Raw genomic sequence first — 25981 nt, forward strand, 5'->3', positions numbered from 1 at the left:
ATCTGGTGTCGATTATACACGGGCCTCATCGAAGAGCCTCCCCAATACGCCAGAGATGACCTTCCTTGTTCGAGTTGTTCTCGTCGTGACCCGCTCTGGTATATCAAACTCCCGCCCAAATACTGCCGTGACGCTTGTCAGGGCTGTGGCCTGACGAAGGATTCCGCAAGGACGTTTCAAACCCCATCGTACCAAGCTCTCTCGTACGCCTGGGGCGGTTGTACCTAATCCCGCGAAATCTTCACCATCAAGCCAGCGGAAGCAAGGAACTACGAGCATGGGATTAGCCTAAACAGTCGACCAACAGATGGCTGTGGTCTTGGCAATAACCACGAACGTGAAACCGTCAGCATACCCATAACGGTTTCTCTCGATAGCGCTCTGCGACACCTCCGGAGCTCTTGTGAATCAGGGTCCCTTACAATTTGGATCGATCAGATCTGCATCGACCAATCAAATAACCAAGAGAAATCTGCGCAGGTTGACCTTATGCGAAAAATCTATTCTTTGGCACAGCAAGTAATCGTTTGGCTTGGCCCCACCGCTGACGGCTCAGACGATGTCATGGATGGCCATGCCCATGTCGCGCAGGTATATAGGGAACACCTTCGAGGAATAGGTTTGGCAAATTCAATCGAAACGGAATCCGGGAATTTCGAGGATAGAATAGAGGAGGAGAGGATGTTCCTGGCCGACGACGAAAACTGGTCTTCCCCATATTTCCGTCGTGTAATAGACGATGTGGTGATGACATATGCCCCCCTCATCCGAGACCACAGGCTACAGAAGTGGCTCAGTAGAGTGTGGTTTTCGCGCATCTGGATCATACAGGAGTTGTCTTTAGCTAGAGACACCGTCTTTGTATGCGGAGATAGGTAGTTGGAAATTGCCCGTACTTCAATGGCATCACGTCTGTTTCAGGAGATATTATGGCGCTGTGCACATCCAAGCTGGCTTGACTTACCCAAGACGTCGATGGCCACGTTACAATCGTTTGAATTGGGCACCTTGAAAGAGATCTTTCACAACTTCTCTGTCATATTCGTGGCTTTGGAGTGGCGAAATTCTCAGCTTGACGAAGGACGGTCGATGAGACTTTTGAGACTCCTTGAACGTTTATACTCTAATCCACATTGCGCAAGTACATCATCAAGATATCGGGATAGGGTGTATGGCCTACTTGGTCTTACATCTAATACCCAAGATCTCAATATCCGCCCAGATTAATCAAATGAGGCGAAGACGACGGATGATCTTGACGCAAATAGCAAGAGCTCTCATTCAAAATGGGCACGAACATCTCGAAGTCTTTGGTTGGGCACAGTTTCCCAAAAAGGGAGTCACGGAAATGGAGGACGGTGTGGATGAACAGTGTCCCCTCCCTTCATGGGTACCCGACTGGCACAACGGTTTACAAAGCCCATACAGGACTGGTCATTCACTGGCATTGCGTTCTTTGTCAGCAAGCTTGAATACCGCTAATTCTCAGTCGATTTGAATTCCTCTTAGCTCCTCATCATACCCGATCTGGTTCTTGAAGCGAGAGTTTGGCGCCCAGAGGGTTCCAGCGGGCTTGCAGATGGGGGCCAGTCTTGACTGTTAGAAGTTTAGCTCCCCCTTTTAAGGTATCCAAATCGAATGAGAATTAGCGGTACATCGCTGCAAGTTGCACCTACTTGTCAGGATTAGAAACATCTCCTCCCCCATGGCTAGGGCCATGGGGTCAGGGCGGTTAATTGCCAAGTACACATTGAATCCTAAAAATAAGGGTACATGCAGTACCACCCATTTGCTTAGCAAATTAATATAGTTTGGTTTTTGTGCATATGTGCGCCCATGTGCCACCTCTTTAATGACTGGAGGTGTTAAGAGTCCTGCTTATAAAAGCCCTACCCTTGTCACTTGTGCTTAAAAATACAAAAGCTATACGTTTATCCCCTATTATATTCTTAGTGTTGTTACTATAGTTGTGCGATGGGGAATTAATAGAAGTAGCGATAATTAAAGGGATATCCTCCACGCACGCCCAAAAACCCTACAAACGCGCTCATGAAAGTACACTTCTCAAGGTCACTTGAGAACAAAAGCAAGCTATAAAGCTATATATACTCAATTTTTATCCTAACCTTGGTTAACAGGCTTTTCCAATAATGATCAAGGGTTTTTAGAGATTATTAGTCTTCCGGGTGACGAATAGTAGATGGTTGGATATTAATAAGTACTTACTCGTACTTCTTCTAGGTTGACTCCCAAGAAATAGCTAAAACTACGCTTATTTTAAAGGAATGAAGCAATTACAGCTTTTTAATCAGATGTGAATACTATAGGTAAGTCTTTTCCGTAATTGATTCGGAGAAAGATTCGCGACTGTGGCCACTTGTGCTTATCTGATAAGCGTGTTTGTAGGATTTTTGAGTGTGCGTGGAGAGTGCTCCTAATTAAAATATAAGTTATTAAATAGCAGGTTGTTAACGGCAACAACAACGAAGTAGTCGCGCTAGACGAGAGTTATAGAGTATACTACGAAGCTATATAAATAATTCGAATTAGAGAAGGAAGTATGGTTATGTAATCGAGAAATAACTTAGGGTATGCAATAAACTAGAAACATTGGGAAAAAAAGGTGATATCTCGATTTCTTAGCAAGTTGAGTGTAAATCTAAGTACCGAATTCTTTTGGGAATCAATATGTACTTGGCAATCAACCGCCCTGACCCTATACTCCGTATGGGGGAAGCAGACGATTCTAGTCCTGACGAGTACCGTTCATTACAGCGCCCTTAGACTCCGAGGCTTCTTAGTCGACACAATCGAGGAGGTGGGGAGTTACATACAGAAATGAAGTTCACCAGCGACTGCTACAATCCATCACCGTCTCTACGATGAACACGCTGATCTTCACGACCCCCTGTGCTCGATAAAGCTCTTGTGGCATCGGTCTGCACAGAAGGGACCTGGCATTTACAGACATGTCTCAAGACAGAACGAGGCCCTTTGGCGTGTGCCCATCGGTGATCTATGGCGGTGGTCCAGGATCGAGGATGGTTATCGAGTGTCGATTAGACCTCCGTCAGAACTGGGTGCATATATATTCGAACAGGCTCTGGGGTATAGTCGGATTTGTATATCAGTCAGACATCAACGTGTCTAGCATTTGATGCCCGACGTTGAATTCGCACCGATCCTTTCCCAGGTGGAGGAAGATCACTTCCATCTCGGCAAAGACAAGAAAGGGGTGCTATCCGACTATATGGGTCACCTTAGGCTGACCCTTGGGGAAATGGTACTCCGCCCCTATCTCACCAAAGAGGGCTATTTGGGCTTGGCCCCACTTCATACCCAGCCAGGCGATATCGTGGTCATTTTCTCCGGGTGTGAAGTCCTGTATGTGATCAGGCCAGTCATCGCCGACACGGATTGATACCGGATCAAACCGGACTCCGGGAGTCAGACCAAGTCAGACGATCAAAGCCGTGCCGAATCGGCCACTGAAGTCAAAGAGGCCGCAAGAAATTGCCATGACCCCAAATTCAAGCTCCCCGAGTCTTCTCACTACACAGAAGCGGAGATCCACGCCTTGTACGAGCAACACAAACTTCACCAATCAAGTCATCCACCACCGGAGCCCGTCGTAACGAAAACGACAACATCTACACTTTTGTCGGTGAGGCGTTTTGCGATGGCATCATGAACGGCGAGTTTATGGAGCGGGCAGGAGAGATTCAGGACTTCTTTCTTGTTTGACGTTGATACTCTACCTCACATTTGAGAAAGAGGCGAAGAAGGGAAATGGCGGCAACGAAATGCGAGAGAACCTGGAAACCATCACGCAAGAGCTTTCCAAGGTTCGTGCCAGAGTGACTTAGCGAGCTCGGGCAGTTGCTAGCACCTTCCACCATGCAAGTGACCTCCACTGCCAACATCTTGCTCAGCTGCAGGCACTTAAGTTAACGCTACTCGTGCCCCGTCAGGACCGAGAATGGGCGCTCGGAACGCACCTGCCTCTCCGGTTTGATGAGCAGGAATGCGGCGATTGATATCTGTAAGCCACGCCCCGCTGTGAAGAAGGCTGTTGCCGGGCAGAAGGAGGTCATCGCGAATGGGAAGGAGACCATCGCTGTCTGACCAAGGAAGGCACTTTCAAGGTCAATCAGGTTGGTTGATTGAGAGCCTGGGAGCCTGGCTGGCCACAAGAAAAGTGGTTGCTAACCCAGGTCCCTCAATCTTCTGGCCCATCTCCCTTCTTCCAAAACAACCACATCACAAATTATTCATCTGCTCTCTCCCCATTCTTTTGGATTACAGCTTAGAGATACTGGGTCACTCAAATATTGTTTCCGATTCGGTACAATTGACACGCTCATCTTCCTCTGGAATATTGATGCCAACGCAACTACGGAGTCTGGCACTACGCTTGTCACTCAGCACTCAACAATTTTCTCTTGACTTTTGTCGGCTTCGAATTCAACGCACCCGTACGTCATCAAACAGTTTTAACGATCTTCCGGTATGTCCGATTCGGCCGACTCCCATATGAACTAAACTGCGCCTGTTATCCATGCATGCAGGCGGATTGCGTGAAAAGCGTGCTCTCTGCTGACTCCGTCATATACCTAGCCATTTCAGAGGCAACTGGAGGGACTGTTGAGCTGTCGGTTCATTACTGCCGGTGCTTTGGATGCGCCTGTACCTGCAGAGCCTCGGAAACTTTGCACCGTCGATTCCATGTGATACGGGGCTATATATTGAAACCCTGACCGCTGGGATTTGGGAGGGCCACCTGATCATTCCCTCTTGATTCAAGCGCAGCCCCTCGTCTGGCTTGTCCACGATTCATTTCTCTCTTCAACCTCTATCCAACATCGTTCGGTATCTATGCTCCTTCCAGACATTCAACTAGGGTATCACTTACTCCCATAGGTGATAGACCTGTTGAGTGGCGGTAGTCAAGATAACAAACAGAACGCCAAAGCCATCATCAAGCAACCATCAGAAACGTCCTTCTTCCATCTACTACAAGGATTACCACGAGATCGCCTGATCTCCGTTCTTTCATGTTGGATCTCCAAGACCTCTTAACTCCATCAAATCCAAGTCACAGACACGCCCCACCTCCCATATTTCTCCCAAACACTCTGCAAGGTACACCGAAAGTTCTTCGTTTCCCCCAAACCTCTCCGCCATCATGACAAACAGCCATGACCCAGACATGGAGCCTCAGGATCAATCCGTCTTTTCCGACTTCAAAGGCCGCAGCGATCGCCCAACACCCGGCTTCACATACATCATCCTCCACCAGCCCACAAACCGCGCCCTGAGCATTATCAAGGGCTACCCGGCTCTCCAACGCGCCTGCGAGCCGATAACCGGTGTATCACACCCCAGGCTGCTCGAAGGCAAGACCCATTGGCACTGGGAGTGTGTGGAGTCGAACGGCTGGCTCAGCTTCCGCAACGCCGCAACGGGGAAGTTTCTAGGCCACGATGGCGATGAGAACGAGGAAGAAAGCCCCAATTGGGGAAATTATAGGTGCTCTAGCACTAAGCCTGGGCTATCGGAGAAGTTTAGCTTTGGGAGGCTGCCTCTGGACATGATGATATCTGAGAGGGAAGTTGATGGACCGGTACAAGTCAAGGAAGACGAACATGGCGAAGGAAACAAGCGTGGAGCAGTAGAAGTAAATAGTGAGGAAATTGTGGATGTTGTGGGTGATGGGGAGTCCAACGAGGAGCCGCAGCCGCAGCCGCAGCCGCAGCCGCAGGTTCAGGCATCGGAGTTGTTCTCGCTTCTCGCACGCTCGCAAAGGTGGACGCCGCGGTATCCTCATCAGGTTGCGCGCTGCTCAGCTTGTGGGGGTGACTTCTGGAAGCTGGTCAAGGTACAGGTGAAGCCTGAGAGCTTGGCGGAAGGGTTGCAGTTACAGATGGTTTGGGATGCTAATGAGGACGCGGGCACGGTTTGGAGGTTTGTGAAGGTCGTTCCGCTGCTGGAGGCACCAGTTGAAGATGAGCTCACTTACGAGGTCGAGGAGGTTTTTAGGGCTTGAAGGATAGGTACGCATTGGGGTGTTGCTGAACGGGCAGTACGTCAAGCGTCTTTCTGGTCTTGTTTTCACGTGGCTGCGGCATGTTTTAGTTTCCTTGTGTTCGGGTTCCTTTTCTGTTCGGATTCCTTTCGTGTTTGCTTTCCTTTTGCTTACTACTCATGTCTTCGAAGGGTCTGGTGTACCACATGGTTAAGGTCGACGGGATGGTTATGGGCTTGTCGCGAACTGTTGGAATTGTACACGGTGAATGGGGTGAGGACTAACAAGCGGTTGTACTGTCAGAATGAGATTCGTACATTTGTTTTCATCACCGTGTTTGTTAATGCATTATCATTCATTGCCGGAATCGAACTGAACACAGTACACTTGCCAGGTAGTTGTGTACTCCAACATCTTGACCTGGGTTTTACCCATTTGGCCGTACCTTGTGGTGGTGTCCATATCTCTGTCGCGTCCTGTCAACCCCCCTCCGAACGGTCCCACTTTGTCCCATGGTGCTGTTTTCATTGTATTGCTTGCCACCAAAATACACTGCAAAGAAGTCACCATTCTATCAGAGACCACAGGGCTTTAGCTGAGGTGGAAGGAGCAAAGCCTGCAGTATCATTGGGTACGAGTGAAGAACTATCGAATAGGTGCAGGAAGGCTCTCGAAGTGGCGCACCTCCTTTCGACGAAGCTAGTCAACCCCTCTCTCTTTATCTCGCGGCTCATTCGTTTCAAGACGAGGTCTCTTCGTGTGCGTATGGTCTAGACCTAGAGCTGAGTCCAGTAACGACGTAGAGCAGCGGCAACTGGTGTCTGGCTGAAGAGAGTTGTTGGGCACAAATTCTAGATGGCTTGGGTTTCGAAGAAGGTGCGGTGCCGAAATGTCGTCGAGGAAAAAGCAATTGGTGGGTGGACGAGGGGGAAGAGAACAGTCTAGACCTCGCGTCTCAAACTCAAATCTGAAGGCAAGCGAGATCCAGAAATATGAACGGGTGCTCATCCAACATCGAGCATTCACCTGTTCTCGCCTTTGAACCGTCTTGGAAAGGACACTCAGCTACGCTCCTGCCTCTACTGAGACAACCATGTCTGCGAATCCTCGAACACCTTCACGATGGAATTTTTCACCACTCTACCTTCGCTACTTCCGCCTTCTGCTGGTTTTCTCACTACTCTTTTCCCGCGCTTGGGGAGATGATCAGTTCCTGGACGCTCCGCCCGCCGACAGATTTGTCCGCCGAGGCTATGTTCGAGGTATGCAATCTCTACCTACCTCTAGCCACATCCAGGAAGCAATAGAAGCAGTGCTAACTCCGCCGAAAGCAACGGTCTTAGGGAACTATGTATACATCGACGGCGGATTAATAGCCCAAAAAGTGGGTGGCCAGGTGCAACCTGATCACTACCCGGCAGATCCTATGAACTCGACCCTCTCCATCGACATCTCGAAGTCCTGGTCTGCAGAAACAGTGGAGTTCAAGGTTACACCAAAGACAGACGGGCCTATATCGCTCAGACTTCAGGCCATCTGGAACGATCCTAATGGCGACGCATTTTATATTATTGGTGGCCGCGCTTTATACGGATCCAGGAAAGACGAGCTCGTAAAGGATGGCATATGGAGATTTTCGGTAGACGGTCAAGGCGGCGGTACCTGGGCCAAGGAACAGCCATCCAACCTGGACGTATTCCAAACGATCAATCTAACCGACGGACCGACATTCGCCAGTACGTATGGACCTTCGGGTGGCATTGGAATCGCTATAGGGGGTTGGTACGATGACCAGACCGATCCCAACAAGTATAATGAGTCGGGATGGACCAATACCATGATTACTTACAATATGAACACCAAGATTGTTTCCACCTCCGACATGTCAAAGGTTGTTCCTCCAGCTGGATATCTATCCCTTGGTAGCGCGGAGTTCGTTCCACAGTTTGGCCCCAACGGTCTGGTCTTCCTTATGGGAGGAGCATCATATCCAAGGCAGGCGGATGGCAAGGACGCCAGCGGGCTAGACTTCGGCAACATCAGCTTTTATGACCCCGAAGATAGGAAGTGGCGGTGGCAAAGCACACGGGGGAATATTCCAGCACGTCGATATGCGCATTGCACGGCGGGGATTGCTGGGCCAGCCGGGACATATGAAATGTGAGTTTAACTACCACTACGTTGTATTTTGATAAATAAACACAACCCCCTCATCTCCCTTACTCTTGGGTTTCCATTAACTCGCCGTTGCGGCGCACTGCAGATTCGTCTACGGCGGAGCTGACGATGAAACTGGCGATACTTTCGATGATGTCTACGTGTTGAGTCTTCCGGGTTTCAACTGGTTCAAAGCCGAGGAGCGTTCAGTTCAACCTCGACTTCACTTCCAGTGTGTCGTAGTAGGACAGCGGCAGATGCTAGCAGTGGGAGGCCTAAAATTGGACCGAAATGACAACGACCAAGACCCCGTTCCACAGGGGTTGAGCATATTCGACATGACCGACTTGACGTGGAAAAGAGAGGGACATTACGATGCCGATGCGGAGCCTTACAAGAGCCCCAGGGTCGTCGAAGAGTGGTACAAGGATACGAACCTCTCTTCTATTTCATGGACTTCGGATGAGGTGAAGAATATTTTCCTTGCTCGGCCTGTCAACTTTGATCAACCAACCCCGGCCCCGACCGCAACTCCGCCTGCAACTCCGCCTGCATCGGGGAAGGAGTCATCTCCCAACAACATTGGACCGATTGTCGGCGGTGTGGTGGGAGCTCTTGCTCTTTTAGGCCTCTTGGCTGGGTTGATTTACTACTTCCGGTTCAAAAAGTCTAAACGGTTATCATCCGACAAGATTGGGAGTGGCGGGACAGATGCCGGCGGACCAAGCGGTTCGCAACCCCCTTTATCCGAGACCAGACCCGAGTTCAAGCAAGAGCTCTCCGACGAGGCCCGGGTCACCGAGATGTACGCACCGCCAGGGGAGCTGATGAGCAACAGCAACGCTTGGGAGCTCGATGCTACAGCGAGAGAGCATGAGAGTCATCACGCTCGTCAGCTCGATGGGATGAGCCAAGCGTATGAGCTTGAGGCAGACACAGCGGCTAGGGGCACAGTAGCTGGTTGAGAGAAATTATCAAGCATCCCATGATCAGCCACTCAACCCCTTTGCCATTCGGTGCAATACCTGTGTCTGAAATCAAGCAAATACCTTTAAATACATCTGCAGTCTTTTGACGGAGAAGGTTTCGTTGATTTTGAACGGATCGTAACAAAGTGCTTAAACTAGGTCGAAACCTCTACCATAGGCTATTGGAAGTGGTAATTCGCTAAGGCCACTGGCTTGTTCAATTTCTAGGTGTGAGGAAGGTCGTTGCTTTGCGCACATATCATTCTTTGAACCTCATTTTCATGGAGGCAATTGTTTTCGGGGTTGCTGGTAGGTAGACATTCATTAAGAAGGCAGAGCTATCAGCTAGGTTGCAAAAGAACCTCAAACTCTCAAAGTGACGTTCCCATTTTGATGAAGTTACCGTAGCCACCTTATCTTCATCTCTGGGCTTATCCATCAAAACACACCGTCCGCGATTAGGAAAGGAAAGCGCTGTGGGGAGGTAACACGGCATTCGAGCTTCTTTTCGTTACATCCGGCCTTGGATAACACAAGTCAGCTATCTTGACAGTTTGTGATTGCGGCTGGCAACATCGTTACCTCTAGACATCACGAGAAATACCGGCCAATCCACTTAGTTCGTCACGGTAATCTGCTTAGCCTCTTTGTCCATCTAGTACAAAGTATGCATACTCTGGTATGCACAGCTATAACGCCGGATTCAAACTCCTGCTTTCAAGGATCTGAATCAAATGCCGTTGGTGCAGGAATCATGCTGCTTCACTGCTTGTACCCGTACAATGCTCAGGGGTTCGGTTGTACGAGGCAGAGTCTTGACCTCGAGTGTCTCAAACTCGGACCTAGAGGGCAAGTACAGCCTAGAAATATGAGTTATACGCCCCACTCGTCTTCGACTGCCGTGTTTCTTCCTCTTCAATTCTCAGTCTACCCTAATACTCGCCCTCCTAATAGCAGGTTTTCTCTTCTCTGTATATCTCCGTCTACCTATTTAGCAGCCAACATGGGTTCGGGGTCGCACCTCTCCTCGGGCAGAATTCCCTTACCAAGCTCAGGTTCTTATGCAAGTCTCATTTTCCTGCTTTCAACATTTCATCCCATATGGGCTCAGAGATAAGATATTCCACCTGCCAATAGGCTGTATCGCAGAGCCCACACAAGAGGTATGTAACGCTTTGAAATGCAGAAAATGGGCGGCACGCCCTCCCTTTCGTTGTAGAATACTAACACCAAAGCGACATGCCAAAAGCAACCGTGCTAGGAAATTACGTCTACATTGATGGCGGTGCAGTTTCTCAAGATCTTTCTCAAGATCTTTCTCAAGATCTGTCCAGCGAACCCGTAGTCGGGCCCAGTGCGGTAAACTCGACAATTTCAATAGACCTATCAAAGTCATGGTTTACCTCGACGGTCAAGCTCAAGGCAACACCAAAAGGAAACAACGGGCCTGTACCGCTATACGACCAAGTACTATAGACCGACGCCGAAGCAGAAGACTACCGCACGCCACAGATTGGGGAAGATTGGTACAGGAACAATGACCTCTCGGCTCGGCCCTGGTCATCAAACAAGGTGAGGGACTTGTTCCTTGCAAACACGACCGTCGACTTTGATAAGCCGAATCCGACTCCAACTTCCACACCCTCCTCCCCCTCCTCCTCCTCCACCGCCATAGCTTCGGCAACATTGGCTTCTACTAGTAGCGGATCCTCCACCAGTACCTAACGTCGGGGCCATCGCCGGTGGCGTAGCGGGAGGCGTTGTTACAGCGCTAGCCATAATCGCAAGGTTGGCGTATTACTTCCGGTTCAAGAAGAGGTCGAAGAAACCGCCGTCACCGGGTGAGGATCGGCCTCTACCATAGACACTGGTGAACTAAAAGTCGGCGCCGCCGACGATACCGGTAAGCCCGAGGCCAAAGAAGAGCTTCCTACCGAGCCCCAGGCCACAGAGTTATATGTGCCGCCTAAGGAGCTGGCGAATAATACTGAAGTCTGGGAGCTCGACGGCGCTGGCCGGACACCGGAGAGCTTGATACATCGAACCCAGCCAGCGAGCTCCATGCAACAACAGCTCCGGTGGTTTCTCGCGGGGATTGATCTATTTCTAACATTTGGCCCAAAGCTAATTTTGGCATATGCGGAAGAAAAGCCTGTCTCCTGGGGTATGAGCTGTGGTCATGTTGAGAGCAGCATGGGATCCTAGAACGGGTAGAAGCTTCGCCATAGTGGGCTGGGGTGGTCCCACGTCTGCTCGCCGGAAAAGACCAATATGCTTGTTGTTTATAGCTTGTGTAAGGGTTTGTTGAAGACGAAAGGACAATTGATGAATGGTCTTCGAGAGGCAAATGGCTGGTCCTTGTTCAGAGAATGCTTGCCCCAGATGAGTGAGCAAAGATGCTGGTTTGTGTTTCAGCCCATACTCAAAACTTCAAAAGTTCATCAAATGTAAAATTAAATCACTTAAGCTCTTCTTCCTCTTCCGCTCTGACATCCTCAAACACATGATTACCTCTACGCATCATCCTCATCCTCCTCGGGACCATAACCAGTAGGTACCCAAACCAAAAACCCTCCCTCCTTTGCATCAACCTTGACCCCCTCAGACGCAGGAATCGCCCTCAGCACTTTCTGGAAGTACTTATCTCTCACAGTCAAGCCCGGTTTGATCCAATACCCTCGTTCCCCTCCCCTGTTTTCCTTCTCCTTCTCATTATGACCACCACGACCAACCTCAACCTTGATCCCCTCCCCTCTGCTCTCTGCTGTTCCATTCAGTCCCAACAACCCTGTAGGCAAAATCCTATACTCCACCTCCTTCCTACTAACCGGCAACACGGGAATCGTGGACATTTTCGGGCCCGAGAAGGCGAATTCTTCAGAAGTGTCCATCAATACACCGAACGTCAAAAAGTGGTTGGAGGCGTTTTCGATGATTATCCGGAGGAGGATCAGGGGCGTATGTGAGTCGGGAGTGGTGTCGAGGTAGGTAACTTGTGTTAGGACGCGGGGCTCGATGCCGAAGAGGGAGAAGCGCGGGCAGGGGAGGGTGGTGGTGTTTATTGTCTCTTCGTAGTCTTCTCCGGAGTCTTCTTCTGTCCCTAGGGAAGAACAAGTAGAAGAAGAAGAAGAAGAAGAAGGGGGGATACGTTTCCATCTGATAACCATGGCCAAGTCTAGCGGTGCCGGACCGCGATCGTCTAAGCTGATCTTTTGCGCTACGATATCGAAGGAGGTAGTCTCGATTGTGTGCGGCTTCATTAGCTGTCCTCCCTTTTTGGGAAGGGATTCGCTGTGTTGGCGAGTGATGAGGCAGGTCATTGGTGGCGGGGTGTTGGGTTGCTGGCTGGGTTGTCGGAGGACTTTGACATCTACGTCGACAACCTTGAGGTCTTCGGAGGCGAAGGAGGCGTAGCGGGTTAGGAGAGACCAGGATTGGGTGAGGCCTTTGTAGGAGACTACTGCATCGTTTTCCTCTTGGGATGGGAGGGAGAGGGGTTGGATGCCTTCGGCGTCGAAGAATGATGGCCAGGGGTCGGGGTGGACCCGCGGCAGGAGCTCGTAGTTGGATTCGAAGGGGTTGAGAACGTTGAGTTGGAAGACGGCGGTTTGGATGATAGTCGTTCCGGGGTTGGTTGGGAGGTGGTAGACTACGCGCAGATTCAACTCGTAGCGGCTGGGTCGCTCGACAGGTGGAAATTGTAGGCGGACTCTGGTGGTGCTGCTTGGCTGGATTTCGCCTAGGAGGTAAGAAGAGACCTTAGATTCGCGGCCGGAGGAGCTGCTTGTTGATGATTTTCTGTTGTCTTCTTTTGGTTCCTCGGAAACAACTTCCACTGTGAAGGACGGAGCAGTCAATGACGCTTCATCCTCGTCACAGAATAAGAGCGCATCGAACTTAGAGGGAGCCTCGATATCTTCGGCATTGCAGATGTCAAAGTCCAGCGTTATCGCCTCGTTGGTGTAGTACTGCTCCTTGATTTCGCTCTTGATCTCCATCTTGGGAGGCCTTGGAAGAATTCGGAGGGACAGCGGGCTGACTGGCCGTGTGATGCGCTTCCTGGTTGAGGGTGTGGGATACCAGATATGGGTCATGTTGGGCATATCCCGAAGTTTGAGAGACTGATGGAGGTCAAAGGAGTCGGTCTCTAGCGATGCGGTGAGCGAAAGCGCGGTGACTTCGCCTTGTTCACGGAGGGGTACGTCCAGAACGAAGACGAGGGTCTGACCAGGCGCGAGTGTCAAGTCGGTCGTGCCTTGTAACTCGGTTCCTCTCTCGTCTTCGGTCGAGTCTTCCGTTGTCGGCTCTCTGTCGCTCGGTGTGACATCCTCAAAGGATACCGGACAGAGGACAATATTGCCGTGCTTTTGTCGCTTGCTGTCTTCTTCGATTTGATGCTTCAGTACGAGAGCGTTGATGCTGCCATTAAAGCTGACCTGAATCCTGCTAAATGGTATGGGAGCGGAATCGGCGTGGGCGTTGGAACGGAGGCACAGTTGAGCACGGGTCGTTTGGCCTGCTTTCCCTTCCTCGTCTCTGAAAACAAAGGTAGCTGAAACGGGCGAGATGATCTGACCATCCTCGATATTGATGAGCGGCTTGGGATCCGGCGTTATTAGCTGTAGTGACTTTGTGATGTCATATTGCCAGTTTTTGCGTTTCGTGAAGCCTATTCCATCATCATCATCAGCAAGCGAAGTCACTCGGGATTCTTGCAACCTTACCTCGATCCAGCAATTCCCAGTCAATGGTAACCACATCGCCAAGTTCACCAGTCTTCGCAGCAGCTGCCCTCAAAGCCCAGCTAACTTCCTCGGCCAAGCTTGGCCAGCGTTCCTTCCTGAAGGACATGTTTTGCCAGATAGGCCGAAGCAAGTCGACTACCTTGGCCCATTCTTGCCTGAGACTCAGCTCTCTGGCCAACTCCAGAGACAACTCAGCAGCCAATCGTACTTGATCTCTCTGCAAAAACTCGTCAAGTGCTCGTGACAGGCAGTCGATGATCATGCTGTTGTGGTCAACACCCCGATAGCTCATATGCTCCAAGGGAAACTCCTCGTGAGGTTCTGGACACATGAAAGTGTCATATGTAAAGCCCCTGCTAGCAATGTGAGAAGCCGGAGAGGAGCCTGGCGGTCTCCTATCGTCTTCAGGCATCGCACGAGCTCGGGCTCTTCGGGCGTACAAGTGTCTGGATGCTAGACGGTACCAATAACCTGTATGGTGGAGGAGCTCCCACGGTTGTAGACGCTCTCCCATAATATTCTTCTCGGGGTTGAGATAGAGTCGCATTTCAGCAGGGTCAAGCTCTGGAATGCCTGCCTTCTCCATCAAGTTCGCCATGACGATTGCCCAACGCGCTTCCCAGGCCTCCCACCCATAGTTGCTGGTGCCTCTTCCAAGGCGCTCGACAAGATCCGCCATCCTTTCGCGGTGAAATTGCCACCGACGAACGGCTGCGCTATTCTGAGCGTTCCATAACAAGCAGCGAATGGAGCGGATTGCGATCACGTCTGCAAGAAGCCGAGCCTCGTTCCAGCGAGGACTCCAGCTCGGTATTAGTTCGACAACCTCGGAGCTTAGTAGGTTTTCGTATGCTTGTTCATAGGAGCGCAGAGCATTTTCCATTTCCAGACGGTATTCGGCCAGTATAGCTGACTTGAAGTCGTAACGGACATTCCAACCTGCCAGCGAAAGCGTTTGGGAAGTGCCTGTTGTTGGCGGCACGGTTGGCGGTGGAGCAACTCCCCTTCCTCTCTTCTTTCGAGAATGTCTACCTAGTTCCTTGTAATACTCCATCGAAGCGCCGTATAGCGTGATCAACATGTTCTCGGCCATGCGCGCAAGGTCTTCGTGGGTCTCATTGGGGGGCATGAGGAAGACCGACTTGGGGTCAAGGGCACAGCCCCTGCGAATAATCTCGATGCGGTCTTGGAGGTAATCGGTGTGATCGCCAACAGGATCGGACAGAAGCACAATAGCCAGCTTGATCTTGTATCCTGACTGGATTATGAGGTTCCTCAGCTTATTCACGTCGGACTTGATCTGGTTGTCGCTGAGGGTGGACTGGTTTGGGTCGGAGACGAGGTTGTAGAAGCAGAGCACAACGCTGGGAATCAGTTCCTGGTGCTTCAGGGTCCATTGCGCATCGATCAGGCCGTCGGGGTACAGAGGGGAGATGGGAGTCAGAGGCGAGAAGGGCGAATGGAGGATGGCACCGGGGGGTGCTTCTATCCCTTCGGGCAATCGGGCGCGGCGGGGAGGCAGCAGGAAGGACTAAGAGAAATTGAGACAGGTTAGGCCATATTCTTGTAACTAAAGTATAGCATGAGACTTGAGAGGACTCACCCTCTCTGCTGACTTGACCCGGAACCGGTAACGAAGCTGGTGCTCGTATGCGATACATGGTAGGTTCGAAGCATCCCTCTCTTGGATGTAGTGTAGTAGAGCTTGTGCGGGAGGAAGATCGACAGTGGGAAGGTCGGATTGGACTTGGATAGCTTGGTCCTTGATAGACTTGCTGAGCTCGGGGTTGTGGGCTGAGCTGGAGTTGGGAGGGGAGACGCCGAGGGTGAGGAGGAAGGGAATGTTGTGGTCCAGGCTGCCGCGCGGATAGTCGTCCATGGCTGCTACCGGTGTTGGCTACGATATAAAAGCCGAGAGAAGTGGTGGTTATGGTCGGTTCATAGTAGGTAAGGTACCGTCGTCGTCGTCTGGTCTCTCTGATGTGCGCCGCGTGTCAAGTGCCGTAAGTCGGTAGATCGGATCGGCTACCCACGTCTCGCGATTTGTTCGTATAGTTTGAAGTCGTTGTTGGACACTCGGGGACGTTCGTTGGTCTCAGTTCCGTCCCTTGTCTTCGGTTGTCGGATTATATGAGGTAGGTAGATGCCCTGGGCGGTCAGGCTCCCTCGAGGCGGGACTTCGGACGGAATCGCAGTTGAAGAGTTGAAAGAGTTGAAGTGAAGTTGGACTTTGGAGCTCTGATGCGACGCTGTAGCACAGGCGGCTGAACCGCTAGACGTCAGCGGACCAACCGCCCCCCATGTTCTGTTCCTACAGGGGTGCCCAAAGTGTGGGGCTTATCTTATCGTAGCGGTACCTGCCGACTCGCCGAGAGCTCCAGGCACTCCCTGCTAACAATTACACTAATACCTGGAGGGGGGGCCGCGTTAATTGATTGAGTGACAGGGCCGTGCAACAAACACAGAACGCGACTGTCCATCGCGTGTCTTCCGGTCTTCTTTCCGTTCACATCACCTCCCCTCACCCACCCAACACAGGCTGCCGACTCTTGATTCGCGAAGCCATGGGCAGGCGATATAACCTCGCTCTCTGATCTGTGCCTTGACCATCAACACTTGCTCCATCTTGGACTCTTTTTGGTCATCCAGAAGCGCATCAACCCATCGGCCATAGCGCCGTCGCCATTGATTTGTTTTGTTTACTTTATCCTTATTTTGGCACCAAGACAACGCCGCAACAATGCCTCTCAAAAAGTCATATTCAGACGCCTATGCCCAGCCCCCCAAGGTCCGTCGCAAATGAACATTTGTCCAGGCTAACTTGAAATCCTTTACTAACATGACAACCACAGCGCGGAGGATGGCAAAGGACAAGAAGCAATCCTGCCGCCAACAACAACACCACCGGCAAAGGGCCTCTGCAGTCGCTGGCCCCCGTCTCGGAATCTACCAAGAATAAGCTCCAGGCCTTCCGATCCGACGACATATCTTCCAAACCACAAAAGTCTGCAAAGTCCGCAAAGGCTGCCACCGACGAACTCCAGAAGGAAAACGTCAACATCACCAAGTCGATCCCAAGGAAGAGGCCATTATCCGCCTCCAACGATGAGGAAGCCAGCGATGCCAAAACTCCTGCAGATCGCCAGTCGTGGAAAGACCTGTTTGGTGTACCTGAAGCCACCACCGAAGAGGAAGATGGAGGAGAAAAATCGCCTGGTGACAGGGTCGATTGGAGATCCGGAGTGCCTCTACAACTACCCGCTTCGCCAATGGTCCCCAAGAACGGCAGGAGACGCGCAAAAAGCTCATCGCCTGCCTCGTCACCGGCCGCCAAGTTGACTACTCCACATGTCGCCCCCAAGAAAATTACCGGCGCCTCCAAGACACCCCATGCAGATCCTGCCTCTGACTTGTGGAGTCGTTTCTCTTCTAATGGAACTGAGACGAGTCCTTCAAATCACAAGAACCCTCTCTTCGCTCAGCTTATGGCATCTTGCTCGCCTCGCACGCAATCAGCCGACCGATCGTTGAGGAAGTCCGTCAGTTGCGGCTCCGCCTGGCCCAAGCGGCGCCGTACCGATGGACCGGTTGAAGAAGACAGGGCCGTTACCCAGGACACTCCTAGAAGAAAGAAGACGAGCCTGCTCTCAGAACTACTGCAATCAGTCGATGGCGAGATTGAGAGCTCCAAAAAGCCGGCCAGTGCTCCAGCACAGCAAAATAAGTCACCATCTCCCAAGAAGAAGTCGCCATCAAAACGGAAGACAGCACCCCAAGCTGTTCCTGGCCAAAACTCCTCGCCCTCGAGAAAGAAGGTCGAACGGCAAACAACCGAAAATGCTGCCTCATATCTACCAGAGAAGGGGTCTTCGGACTACGGTGACGACGACTTTGACTTTGACGACGACACTCTCCTCGAACTGGACGCTAGTTTCCTCGGTCGAGGTGAGGGCAGCACTCTCATAGCAAGCGACGCTGTCTCGCCAGCTCCGCGCGAATCGTCAAAGACAGCAGTCAATAACGACGAATTTGGTGATCTTGATGACGATATCTTTGATGGGGTAGAAGACCTGGTGGCTCAAGTCGAGTCCGCGACACAGCAACCTACCGTGAGGTTGTCACCCAGAAAGAGACTGTCCCCTAAGAAGACATTATCGCCTAGGAAGAGGCAGTCGCCCAAGAAATCGCCCCAGCAATTTGTGGTCGACGAGGATGATGAGTTTGGTGATGAGTTTGGTGATGATTTCGGTAATGATTTTGACTTTGACGCGGTTGAAATGGCTGCGACACAACATGTCGGCGGCCATCCGCAAGATGCTTCTTCACATGTATGTTTATGAAAGTGAGCTTGTCAATCCAAGAGAGATGGAAGTGCGTATGCTAAGACATTCATATTAGCCCAGTCAAAAACCTAGAGCCATACAAAGGTATCTGGTAACCAATGTTCTCGAGAGCTCATACACGGATGACCGTGGCCGCGAATTACCTGAGAAGGTAAAGTGTCCTCCTTTGCCGTATAAGTGCGTTTCCTTTACTAATATCGTCCATATTAGATCCTCATCGTGCAGGCTGATAGAACCAACTCTGTGCGAACAATCTATCTCCGAGGCGACTGGTTTGATACTCCTGCGAGCGTCAGCGCATACGTCCACATCATTGGCGAGTTCGAAGACCAGGGAAAATGTATCGTCGACAACAACCAGAACATGCTGATCCTACACCCGGATCAGCTGATTTCATCGACTGTCGTTGCCGATTCGTTTAGCTGCATGCGGCGTGCTGTCTTGCAGGACAGAGTCAAAGCCACAAGCGACTTGTCCCCTGCGCTTGTCTACGGCACCATTCTGCACGAGATCTTCCAGGAAGCCTTGGTGGCCAACAAGTGGGATCCGGCGTTCCTCACCAATGTCATCAACAAGACTCTTGAGAAGCATCTTGAGGATCTGTATATCCTCAAGGTCAGCATGGACGATGCCAAGAGTCATGTACAGTCGAAGATGCCTGAGCTCCGGTCTTGGGCTCAGCTATTCGTGACTTCTCAGCCAAAGCCTGATGCTATCGTCCAGGGCCGGAACGGTGACAAGGTCACCATGTGTGTCAGCAAGCTTTTGGATGTTGAAGAGCATGTCTGGTCACCCATGTATGGTCTCAAGGGCAACATCGATGCCACCGTGCAGGTCACTATGCGCGATCCCCCAGCAAGGGGCTCAGGCTCGAAGGCGTCAACAACCAAGACTTTGACCGTCCCCTTCGAGGTCAAGACCGGCAAGAATGTCAACAGCAACCATCAGGCGCAAACGGCACTCTACAACCTGCTGCTCTCGGATCGCTACGACATTGAGATTGTCTACGGTATCCTGTACTACATGGAGACATCGCAGACACTGCGCATTCCCGCCGTCAGGCACGAGATCCGTCACATGATAATGCAGCGCAACCAGCTGGCTTGCTACATTCGTGAGCGCAGCGTCACGCTTCCTCCGATGAAGAAGAACAAGAATGCATGCGGCAGGTGCTATGCCCAGACAACATGTTTCATCTACCACAAGCTTGCTGATGACGGTGATGGCGAGACGAGCGCGATGAACGAGAAGTTTGACGAAGCTGTCCAGCATCTCAACCCCATCCACAAGGAGTTTTTCTTGAAATGGGAAGAACTTCTAACAAAGGAGGAAAAGGAAAGCCAAAAGCTCCGCCGGGAGCTATGGACTATGATCAGTACAGAGCGCGAGAAGGTCGGCCGCTGCTTCGCCAATGTCATCATCGAGGAGGGTTCGGCATATGAGAATCATCAACAGATGGGCAAGACCAACCGTTTTGCCTACACTTTCATCAAGGAAAAGCCTCCTCCCGGCTTTTCTTTCCTGGACTCGCAGCTGACCGTGGGCGAGCCCATTGTCATTTCTGACGAACAAGGTCATTTTGCACTTGCGCTGGGTTATGTCACCTCGGTCAGAAAGACTCGGATCGCTGTCGCGGTGGACAGAAGACTACACAATGCGCGTGTCCGGCAGCCCGGTTTCAACGAGGCCGATAACCAGGTCTTTGCCAGTATCATGCAGGTTCCTGGCTCCGGTGATAACACCCCAGAGGATGCTGAAGCCGGCCCGGTCCGCTACCGTCTAGATAAGGACGAGTTCAGCAATGGCATGGCAACTGTACGCAACAACCTCGTTCAGGTCATGGCTGATGGGGTTCTTGGATCTAGGCAGATCCGAAGGCTGGTGGTTGGTCTGGATGCCCCGCGATTCAGGGATGCTCCAACGCAGTACATGCTTCCTTCTACCGCGTCGGGCCAAGGTCTGAACGTTGATCAGAAGGCAGCTGTCCAGAAGGTCATGTCTGCTCAGGACTATGCCCTCGTGCTTGGTATGCCTGGTACGGGCAAGACTACTACCATTGCGCACATAATCCGTGCCTTGGTTGCACAGAAGAAGACAGTCTTGTTGACTTCCTATACCCATACCGCAGTCGACAATATTCTCCTCAAACTCAAAGATGACGGCATTCCGATTCTTCGTCTCGGTCCTCCTGTCAAGGTTCACCCCGAGGTTCCCTCCTTCGCCACCCTTGCGGGTGTGCCCAAGACTTCTTTTTCGGAGATTCACGAGGCCTGGAACGACACTCCAATTGTAGCGACGACTTGTCTGGGTATCAACCACCCTGTCTTCGCCGAGCGCATCTTCGACTACTGTATCGTTGACGAGGCTTCTCAGATTACTTTGCCCATCTGTCTTGGCCCTATTCGCATGGCACGCAAGTTCGTCCTAGTCGGTGATCACAACCAGCTTCCTCCTCTGGTGCAAAACGAGGAAGCCCGTCTCGGGGGTCTCGACGTGAGCTTATTCAAGCTTCTCTCCAAGAAACACCCCCAAAGCGTAGTCAACCTCGAACACCAATACCGCATGTGCGAAGACATCATGACCCTCTCCAACACGCTCATCTACAACGGCCGGCTAAAATGCGGCACCGAAGCGCTGCGCACAACCTCTCTAGAAATCCCCAACATGGACGCTCTAGAAACCAAGCACTTTGACGCCGAATCTTTCCTTGCCCACTCTCAACAAACCACCCTTAAAGAAGGAGATAGACTCTCCTTCTGTCCCTCCCCTTCCCCAACCACTTGCTGGCTCCGCGACCTCCTCGATCCCTCAGCACGCGTCCGCTTCATCAACACCGACTCCCTCCTCCCGCACTCGCGCGAAGAGAAATCCACCCGCGGTCAGCGCATCATTAACCCGCTCGAGTCCCGGATCGTCTGCCAACTAGTCGACTCTTTGCTCACAGTCGGCGTGCCCGCTTCCGAAATCGGCGTGATGACGCATTACCGCTCTCAACTCGCCTTGCTCAAGCATAACCTGAAGAACACCCTCGGTGGTTCTGCGGGGGCAATAAGAGCAGGCGTCAAAGTCGGGGCGGAAGAAATCGAGATGCACACCGCTGATCGCTTCCAGGGCCGAGATAAGAGTGTCGTGGTCTTGTCCCTGGTGCGAAGTAACGAGGGGTGCAGCATCGGTGAACTGCTGAAAGATTGGAGGAGAATTAACGTGGCGTTTACCCGAGCAAAAACAAAACTTCTTGTCGTCGGCAGCCGCGAGACTTTGCGCGGGGCGTCATCGTCGGTGGCTGGGTCTCCTTCAGCAATTATCGCTAGTCCCGAGAAGCTGGGAGAGACTACCACTACCGCCGGTGACCAAGATGATGATAAGAAAGTGGCAGACGAAGGAGAAGGACAAGAGGAAGAAGAACAAAAAGAACCAGAAGGAGGCGAAATGCTCGCTCGCTTCGTGCGCATGATGGAAGATCGCAATTGGGTGTATGAACTCCGTCCGGGTGCTCTAGAGGGCCATAGGTTCGCGGATGCGAACGCCGCGTCCACTGCTGCTGATGCGCTTAGCCCGAGGAAACCCAACCCTGTGTTCAAATTGGCGAGCCCAAGGAAGGGGTCGGCTTTGAGTCCGTCTAAGAGGGCTGCGAATGCGAAGTTGGCCGGGAAGGGTTATAAAGTCCAGTCGAAGCTGCATTTTGGTGGCAATGGGACGCAGGGAAGCCAAGGGCCGGGGAAGGAGAATTTCGGGAGTCAGAGATTGAAGAGCCCCAAGAAGGGAACCATTGGAGGAGGTCTTGGAGGAAAACATAACCCCAAGCGCATCGGAATCAGCGAGCGCGCGATCATGAAGGGACGGCCGATTATGAGGGATATCATGAATGAGATTACGGATGGGAGGTTTTGAGCTGACTGGTTGGCATCTGAGCGGCCCCCTGGAGGAGGAGGAGGAGGAGGTATTGGCTTGGTTGTTTCGTTGGTCTCATGGTTGGAATGGTTATCAGGAAATTCGCTTTTAGGGTTCAGGTTTAGGTTTAAGTTTAGGTTCAGGTTTATACTGTCTTTGGAGCGTTATATTTGGTATAGCAGCTCATTGGCGGGCAGCTTTTGAGAAGCTCTTTGGTAGCTTTGGAGAGCGAGGAGGAAGCTTGCTCTTAGTAGGATAGGATAGCGTTACCTGGTATCACTCTCGGTCAAGCAAGGCATTGGTATGCGTTTGGCTTAGCCGACGCCGGCCTAGGTAGCCATAGTCATAGCCCATTCTAGAATATCACTTGTAGGATGGATCGAAATTGAACTAAATTGCGACAGAACAAATCGGTTTTTTTTTCTGCTCTCAGCGCTACAAATTGATGGGCTCCACTTTCGTCAAAGATTCATCACCCTCGAATGCTTTCTTAGTGTGCATATTGTAAGTAGCTATCACCACCTCAGCTTTTACAAGTGAAGTGTGGTTGCAAGATATCATCACCACTTGTTTAGAACAAAATAATGTGATCCATAAGGACTAGATCCAAACCATCAAAACAATTATAACCCAACAAAAGCCCGCATGGCTCAGTGGTAGAGCGCATCACTAGTAATGATGAGGTCGTCAGTTCGATTCTGGCTGTGGGCATGATCAATTAAATATTTTCTTTTGCTTTTTTTTTTCTTCGCTAGTTGGTCCATTTGTCTCGTCTTTCTTGGCGTTGTGAATAGCATCCATCCATCCTCTCGGTCTTTTTTCTTTCTTCTTTTCTTTGGGCGTGCTGTTTTGTTGTTACGGCATCGTGTCTTCGGGGGGTCCGACAAGTGCGATGAGTTTTTGGACGACTGACTGATCAGAATACAAATGGACGAAAAAGTAAGAAGGGAGATTGATAAATGCGGGTATCAAATTATATAACATTACTTTTGCTTATACATTCTTCCGTTTCGTCTCTTTTTTTTTCCCCCTTCCATCTGAAGTTGATACGTACCTACTAGTGATAGACTTCCACCGCACCTAACAAAATGCTCGAATACTCTCCAGCACATACATAACCGGAAAGAAAAAAACATACAGGGCTATTATTCCAATCTTCCTTCCTCTCTCTCTCTCTCTGTCATGCGAACCTTGATTCCTTTTTTCGTCCTCCGTGTGCGTGACTTTGTTGTGTATACCTTAACCTACCTGAGTAATCCCAATTATCCCAGATTTATTTACCATGCTGCGAAAATGAGACGCGAAATAGCCAGCGTCGAATTGAAGAACCCGTAAAAAAAAACGCCTCGAGCAATGAATGAGTTGAAAATACCGATCCGATCCGATCCAAACCGAACCATGCCATGCCATGCCATATCCGTCTCCCGACCAAGGCCCTACTGACCCAATGCCTCTGAGTTCCATGTATAACCGTCTCTTCACTCACTCACTCACTCAGAAGCGGTAGAAACGCTACTACTCTGCTCCTTCCGCTTTTCCTTTTCCAGTCCCTTTCCCTTCTCCTTTGCAACCTTTTCCTTCACGGTCTTGTCCTTCTTCCCCTCCTTCTCAACCCCCTTCTCCTTTTCCTTTTCCTTTTCCTTGCCAGAAGCCTCCTCCTTCTCCCTCTCCTTCATCTCCCTCTTCCTCTCCTTCTCCGCCCTCTTCTCCAACTTTTTTACTCTCTCCGCCGCAGCCTTGATATCCTCCTGCTCCCTCATCTCGCGTTCCCTCTCCTCCCTCTTCCTCCTTCTTTCCTCCCGATTGGCCTCCCTCTGCTCCTTTGCCACTTCTTTCGGTGTATGCTGCGTTATCTCCGCCACAACCGTCGGCTTCGGCTTCGGCTCGATCTGCGTAAACACATGGCGGGAATTATATCCCTCCGCCAGCTCGGTGCGGATCACCTGGCCCTCGGGAATCATTTCGTGCTCCAAATCCCATCCGGCGCGCTTGCACAGTTCGGAGACAACCACATCGCAGTCGCCGAGGAGGTCGATATCGAAGTTCACGTGCGACACGGGGGTGCGGGAGATGTAGATCTGCGGGATGTGCGGTGGCAAAAAGGGGACGACTTCGGAGACGGGCGCGACTTTGAGGGACGTGCCGATGACGATCACCAGGTCGACCAGGTCGCGATCGTGCTCCGTAAGCCGCGTCGAGAACTCGTCCGGCAGCGCTTCGCCAAAGAAGGTGATGTCGGGCTTCATAACCCCGCATCCCATGGTGTTGGAGCCGTGCTCGGACGAGTACATGTCGGCAGAAGAAGAAAAGTGGTTGTTGGTGTTGGTGCCGCTGCCGCCGCCGTGGTCGAATTCGGAATCAGAGTTGCTGTCGTACTCGCCGGGTTTGACGCGGCGCGGCTTCTTCTCGGTGCCGTCGCGGGCGAGCTTGCGCTTGCGTGACGAGTTGTTGGTTGTGCGGCTGCCCTGGGCGCACTTGCGGCAGCGCGGGATGCGGCCGGCTTTGATCTCGGGGAAGATGGATTCGCCGGGGACTTTGTAGCCGCATTTCACGCAGGTGGCGGTGGCGAAGGAGCCGTGGCATTGCACGAGCTTGTCCGGGTGGATGCCGGCTTTGGCTTCGAGGTTGTCGATATTTTGCGAGTAGTTGGTTAGCAGCTTGCCCTTTTGCTGGAGCAGGGCGATGAAGGCGTGCGTGGGCGAGAAGCGCTCCGTGTTGGGCAGGATGTCGCGCGCGACCGAGTAGAAGATGTTGGGATCTTGGCGGAAAATGTTAATATCGAAGACCTCTTGAGGGTCGCTGAGGCCCAGATGCTCGAGCTTGGAGTAGAGACCGGTGCCCTTAGAACGGAAGTCGGGGATTCCAAGTGAGGTGGAGATGCCGGCGCCGGTGAGGACGATGATGTTCTTGGACCGCTTGAGCAGCTCCACGGCGTCGTCGATGGTGTTGTATTTCATCAGCTTTGCCCGCTTTTGGATCTCCCGGGCCATAGCCAACGTGAGAAGGCTGAAGTAGGCATCGTCGCTGGCGCCTTCCAGGAAGGCGGGCGCACGGATGCCAAAGGCCGTGAGGAGCTTCTTGATGGGAATGACGCCTGCGTCTACGGTTCGCTGGACGAACACCTTAGGTCCGACCAGTCTTAGAAGTCGTCGATACTCGACCGCTTCCTCCGCAGTGCAGGCTTCAGGATCTAAGAAGCAAGTCATGATTAGCGCAATTCTTTGCTCGGCAGCTTTTGACCAAGAATCCTAAGCTCTCTCGCTCTTTCCGCCGCTTCCGACGCAATGATTTTATACCCCTCCCACACCGCACCCATTTTCATGCTCAGCTCGCGGAGCTGAAAGAAGCTCAAAATATCCCCGTTTGCACCTGCAAAGGCCATCAAAGGCTCGCCGCCAAAGAAAAAAACAAATCCCGCGACTCTAGGTATCCGAGACTGTGTGAGAGATGTGACGTGAAAACCTTACCATCGGTAAAAAATTTGTCCTCCGTGATATCCTCCAAGATCTCCTCAAAAATGGACTCCGTCTCCCAGCACGACTCATGAAGATCGTTGACGTGCTCCTCCAGCTCGTTCAGCTGCCTGTGCGCAACGGGGTGCGTAATATCCTCCTCCAAATCGAGCAAATGCCTCTTGTCGTCGTAGTTGACCACCTCCTTCATTCTGCTCGACTTTTTCGGCGCGGCGCTGGTGCTGTTGTTGTTCTTGTTGTTGGTGTTGCTACTGCCTTGTTTGCTGTTGCTGCCGCTGCCGCTGCCGCTGCCGCTACTGCTGTTGTGGCCGGTGCTGCCAATTGCGGCGGCGGCGGCGGCCCCTGCGCCGTTGACGACCCCGCGACGCGAGGGATCCAT

At 51.7% G+C, this 25981-nt stretch overlaps 7 protein-coding genes and 1 non-coding gene across 8 annotated transcripts; 6 read left to right on the forward strand and 2 right to left on the reverse strand.

Annotated features, from left to right (window-relative positions):
- Nucleotides 1–489: 489 nt before the first annotated feature.
- On the forward strand, nt 490–879 carry SMAC4_14067 (uncharacterized protein; the record flags this gene model as incomplete). The annotated part of the gene is made up of 1 exon (XM_066091763.1): nt 490–879. The coding sequence occupies one exon, from the start codon at nt 490–492 to the stop codon at nt 877–879; it is 390 nt and encodes a 129-aa protein (XP_065947697.1).
- A 4306-nt stretch (nt 880–5185) lies between these two features.
- SMAC4_03389 (uncharacterized protein) lies at nt 5186–6046 on the forward strand (the record flags this gene model as incomplete). Its single annotated transcript, XM_003353023.1, has 1 exon — nt 5186–6046. The coding sequence occupies one exon, from the start codon at nt 5186–5188 to the stop codon at nt 6044–6046; it is 861 nt and encodes a 286-aa protein (XP_003353071.1).
- A 1072-nt stretch (nt 6047–7118) lies between these two features.
- SMAC4_03388 (uncharacterized protein) lies at nt 7119–9941 on the forward strand (the record flags this gene model as incomplete). The annotated part of the gene is made up of 3 exons (XM_024655461.2): nt 7119–7287; nt 7357–8185; nt 8289–9941. The coding sequence occupies 3 exons, from the start codon at nt 7119–7121 to the stop codon at nt 9145–9147; spliced, it is 1857 nt and encodes a 618-aa protein (XP_024511346.1). The 3' UTR covers nt 9148–9941.
- A 448-nt stretch (nt 9942–10389) lies between these two features.
- Nucleotides 10390–11355, forward strand: SMAC4_03387 (uncharacterized protein; the record flags this gene model as incomplete). The annotated part of the gene is made up of 3 exons (XM_003353021.1): nt 10390–10509; nt 10627–10867; nt 11015–11355. The coding sequence occupies 3 exons, from the start codon at nt 10390–10392 to the stop codon at nt 11353–11355; spliced, it is 702 nt and encodes a 233-aa protein (XP_003353069.1).
- Nucleotides 11356–11588: 233 nt separating this feature from the next.
- Nucleotides 11589–16094, reverse strand: SMAC4_03386 (uncharacterized protein). The gene is made up of 3 exons (XM_003353020.2): nt 15499–16094; nt 13875–15426; nt 11589–13819 (listed from the first exon to the last, which is right to left on the reverse strand). The coding sequence occupies exons 1-3, from the start codon at nt 15772–15774 to the stop codon at nt 11664–11666; spliced, it is 3984 nt and encodes a 1327-aa protein (XP_003353068.1). The 5' UTR covers nt 15775–16094; the 3' UTR covers nt 11589–11663.
- A 541-nt stretch (nt 16095–16635) lies between these two features.
- On the forward strand, nt 16636–22523 carry SMAC4_03385 (uncharacterized protein; the record flags this gene model as incomplete). The annotated part of the gene is made up of 4 exons (XM_066089933.1): nt 16636–16683; nt 16748–18223; nt 18294–18389; nt 18449–22523. 4 exons carry the CDS (start codon nt 16636–16638, stop codon nt 22127–22129), a joined length of 5301 nt encoding a protein of 1766 aa, XP_065947698.1. The 3' UTR covers nt 22130–22523.
- A 245-nt stretch (nt 22524–22768) lies between these two features.
- SMAC4_14068 lies at nt 22769–22840 on the forward strand. Its single transcript has one exon. It is a non-coding gene; the product is annotated as a tRNA-Thr (tRNA).
- Nucleotides 22841–23081: 241 nt separating this feature from the next.
- On the reverse strand, nt 23082–25981 carry SMAC4_03384 (uncharacterized protein; the record flags this gene model as incomplete). Its single annotated transcript, XM_003353018.2, has 2 exons — nt 23082–25319; nt 25597–25981. 2 exons carry the CDS (start codon nt 25979–25981, stop codon nt 23620–23622), a joined length of 2085 nt encoding a protein of 694 aa, XP_003353066.2. The 3' UTR covers nt 23082–23619.

This window comes from Sordaria macrospora, chromosome 7 (assembly GCF_033870435.1).
Source record: "Sordaria macrospora chromosome 7, complete sequence".
Lineage (NCBI taxonomy): Eukaryota > Fungi > Ascomycota > Sordariomycetes > Sordariales > Sordariaceae > Sordaria > Sordaria macrospora.

Bases quoted from the DNA above. Each gene is read 5' to 3' on its own strand.
- SMAC4_03386 (XM_003353020.2), bottom strand. From the start codon at position 15,774: ATGGACGACTATCCGCGCGGCAGCCTGGACCACAACATTCCCTTCCTC. The intron at 15,427-15,498 runs GTGAGTCCTCTC...AATTTCTCTTAG, and splicing joins GGGTCAAGTCAGCAGAGAGG to TCCTTCCTGCTGCCTCCCCG. The intron at 13,820-13,874 runs GTAAGGTTGCAA...ATGATGGAATAG, and splicing joins CTGGGAATTGCTGGATCGAG to GCTTCACGAAACGCAAAAAC.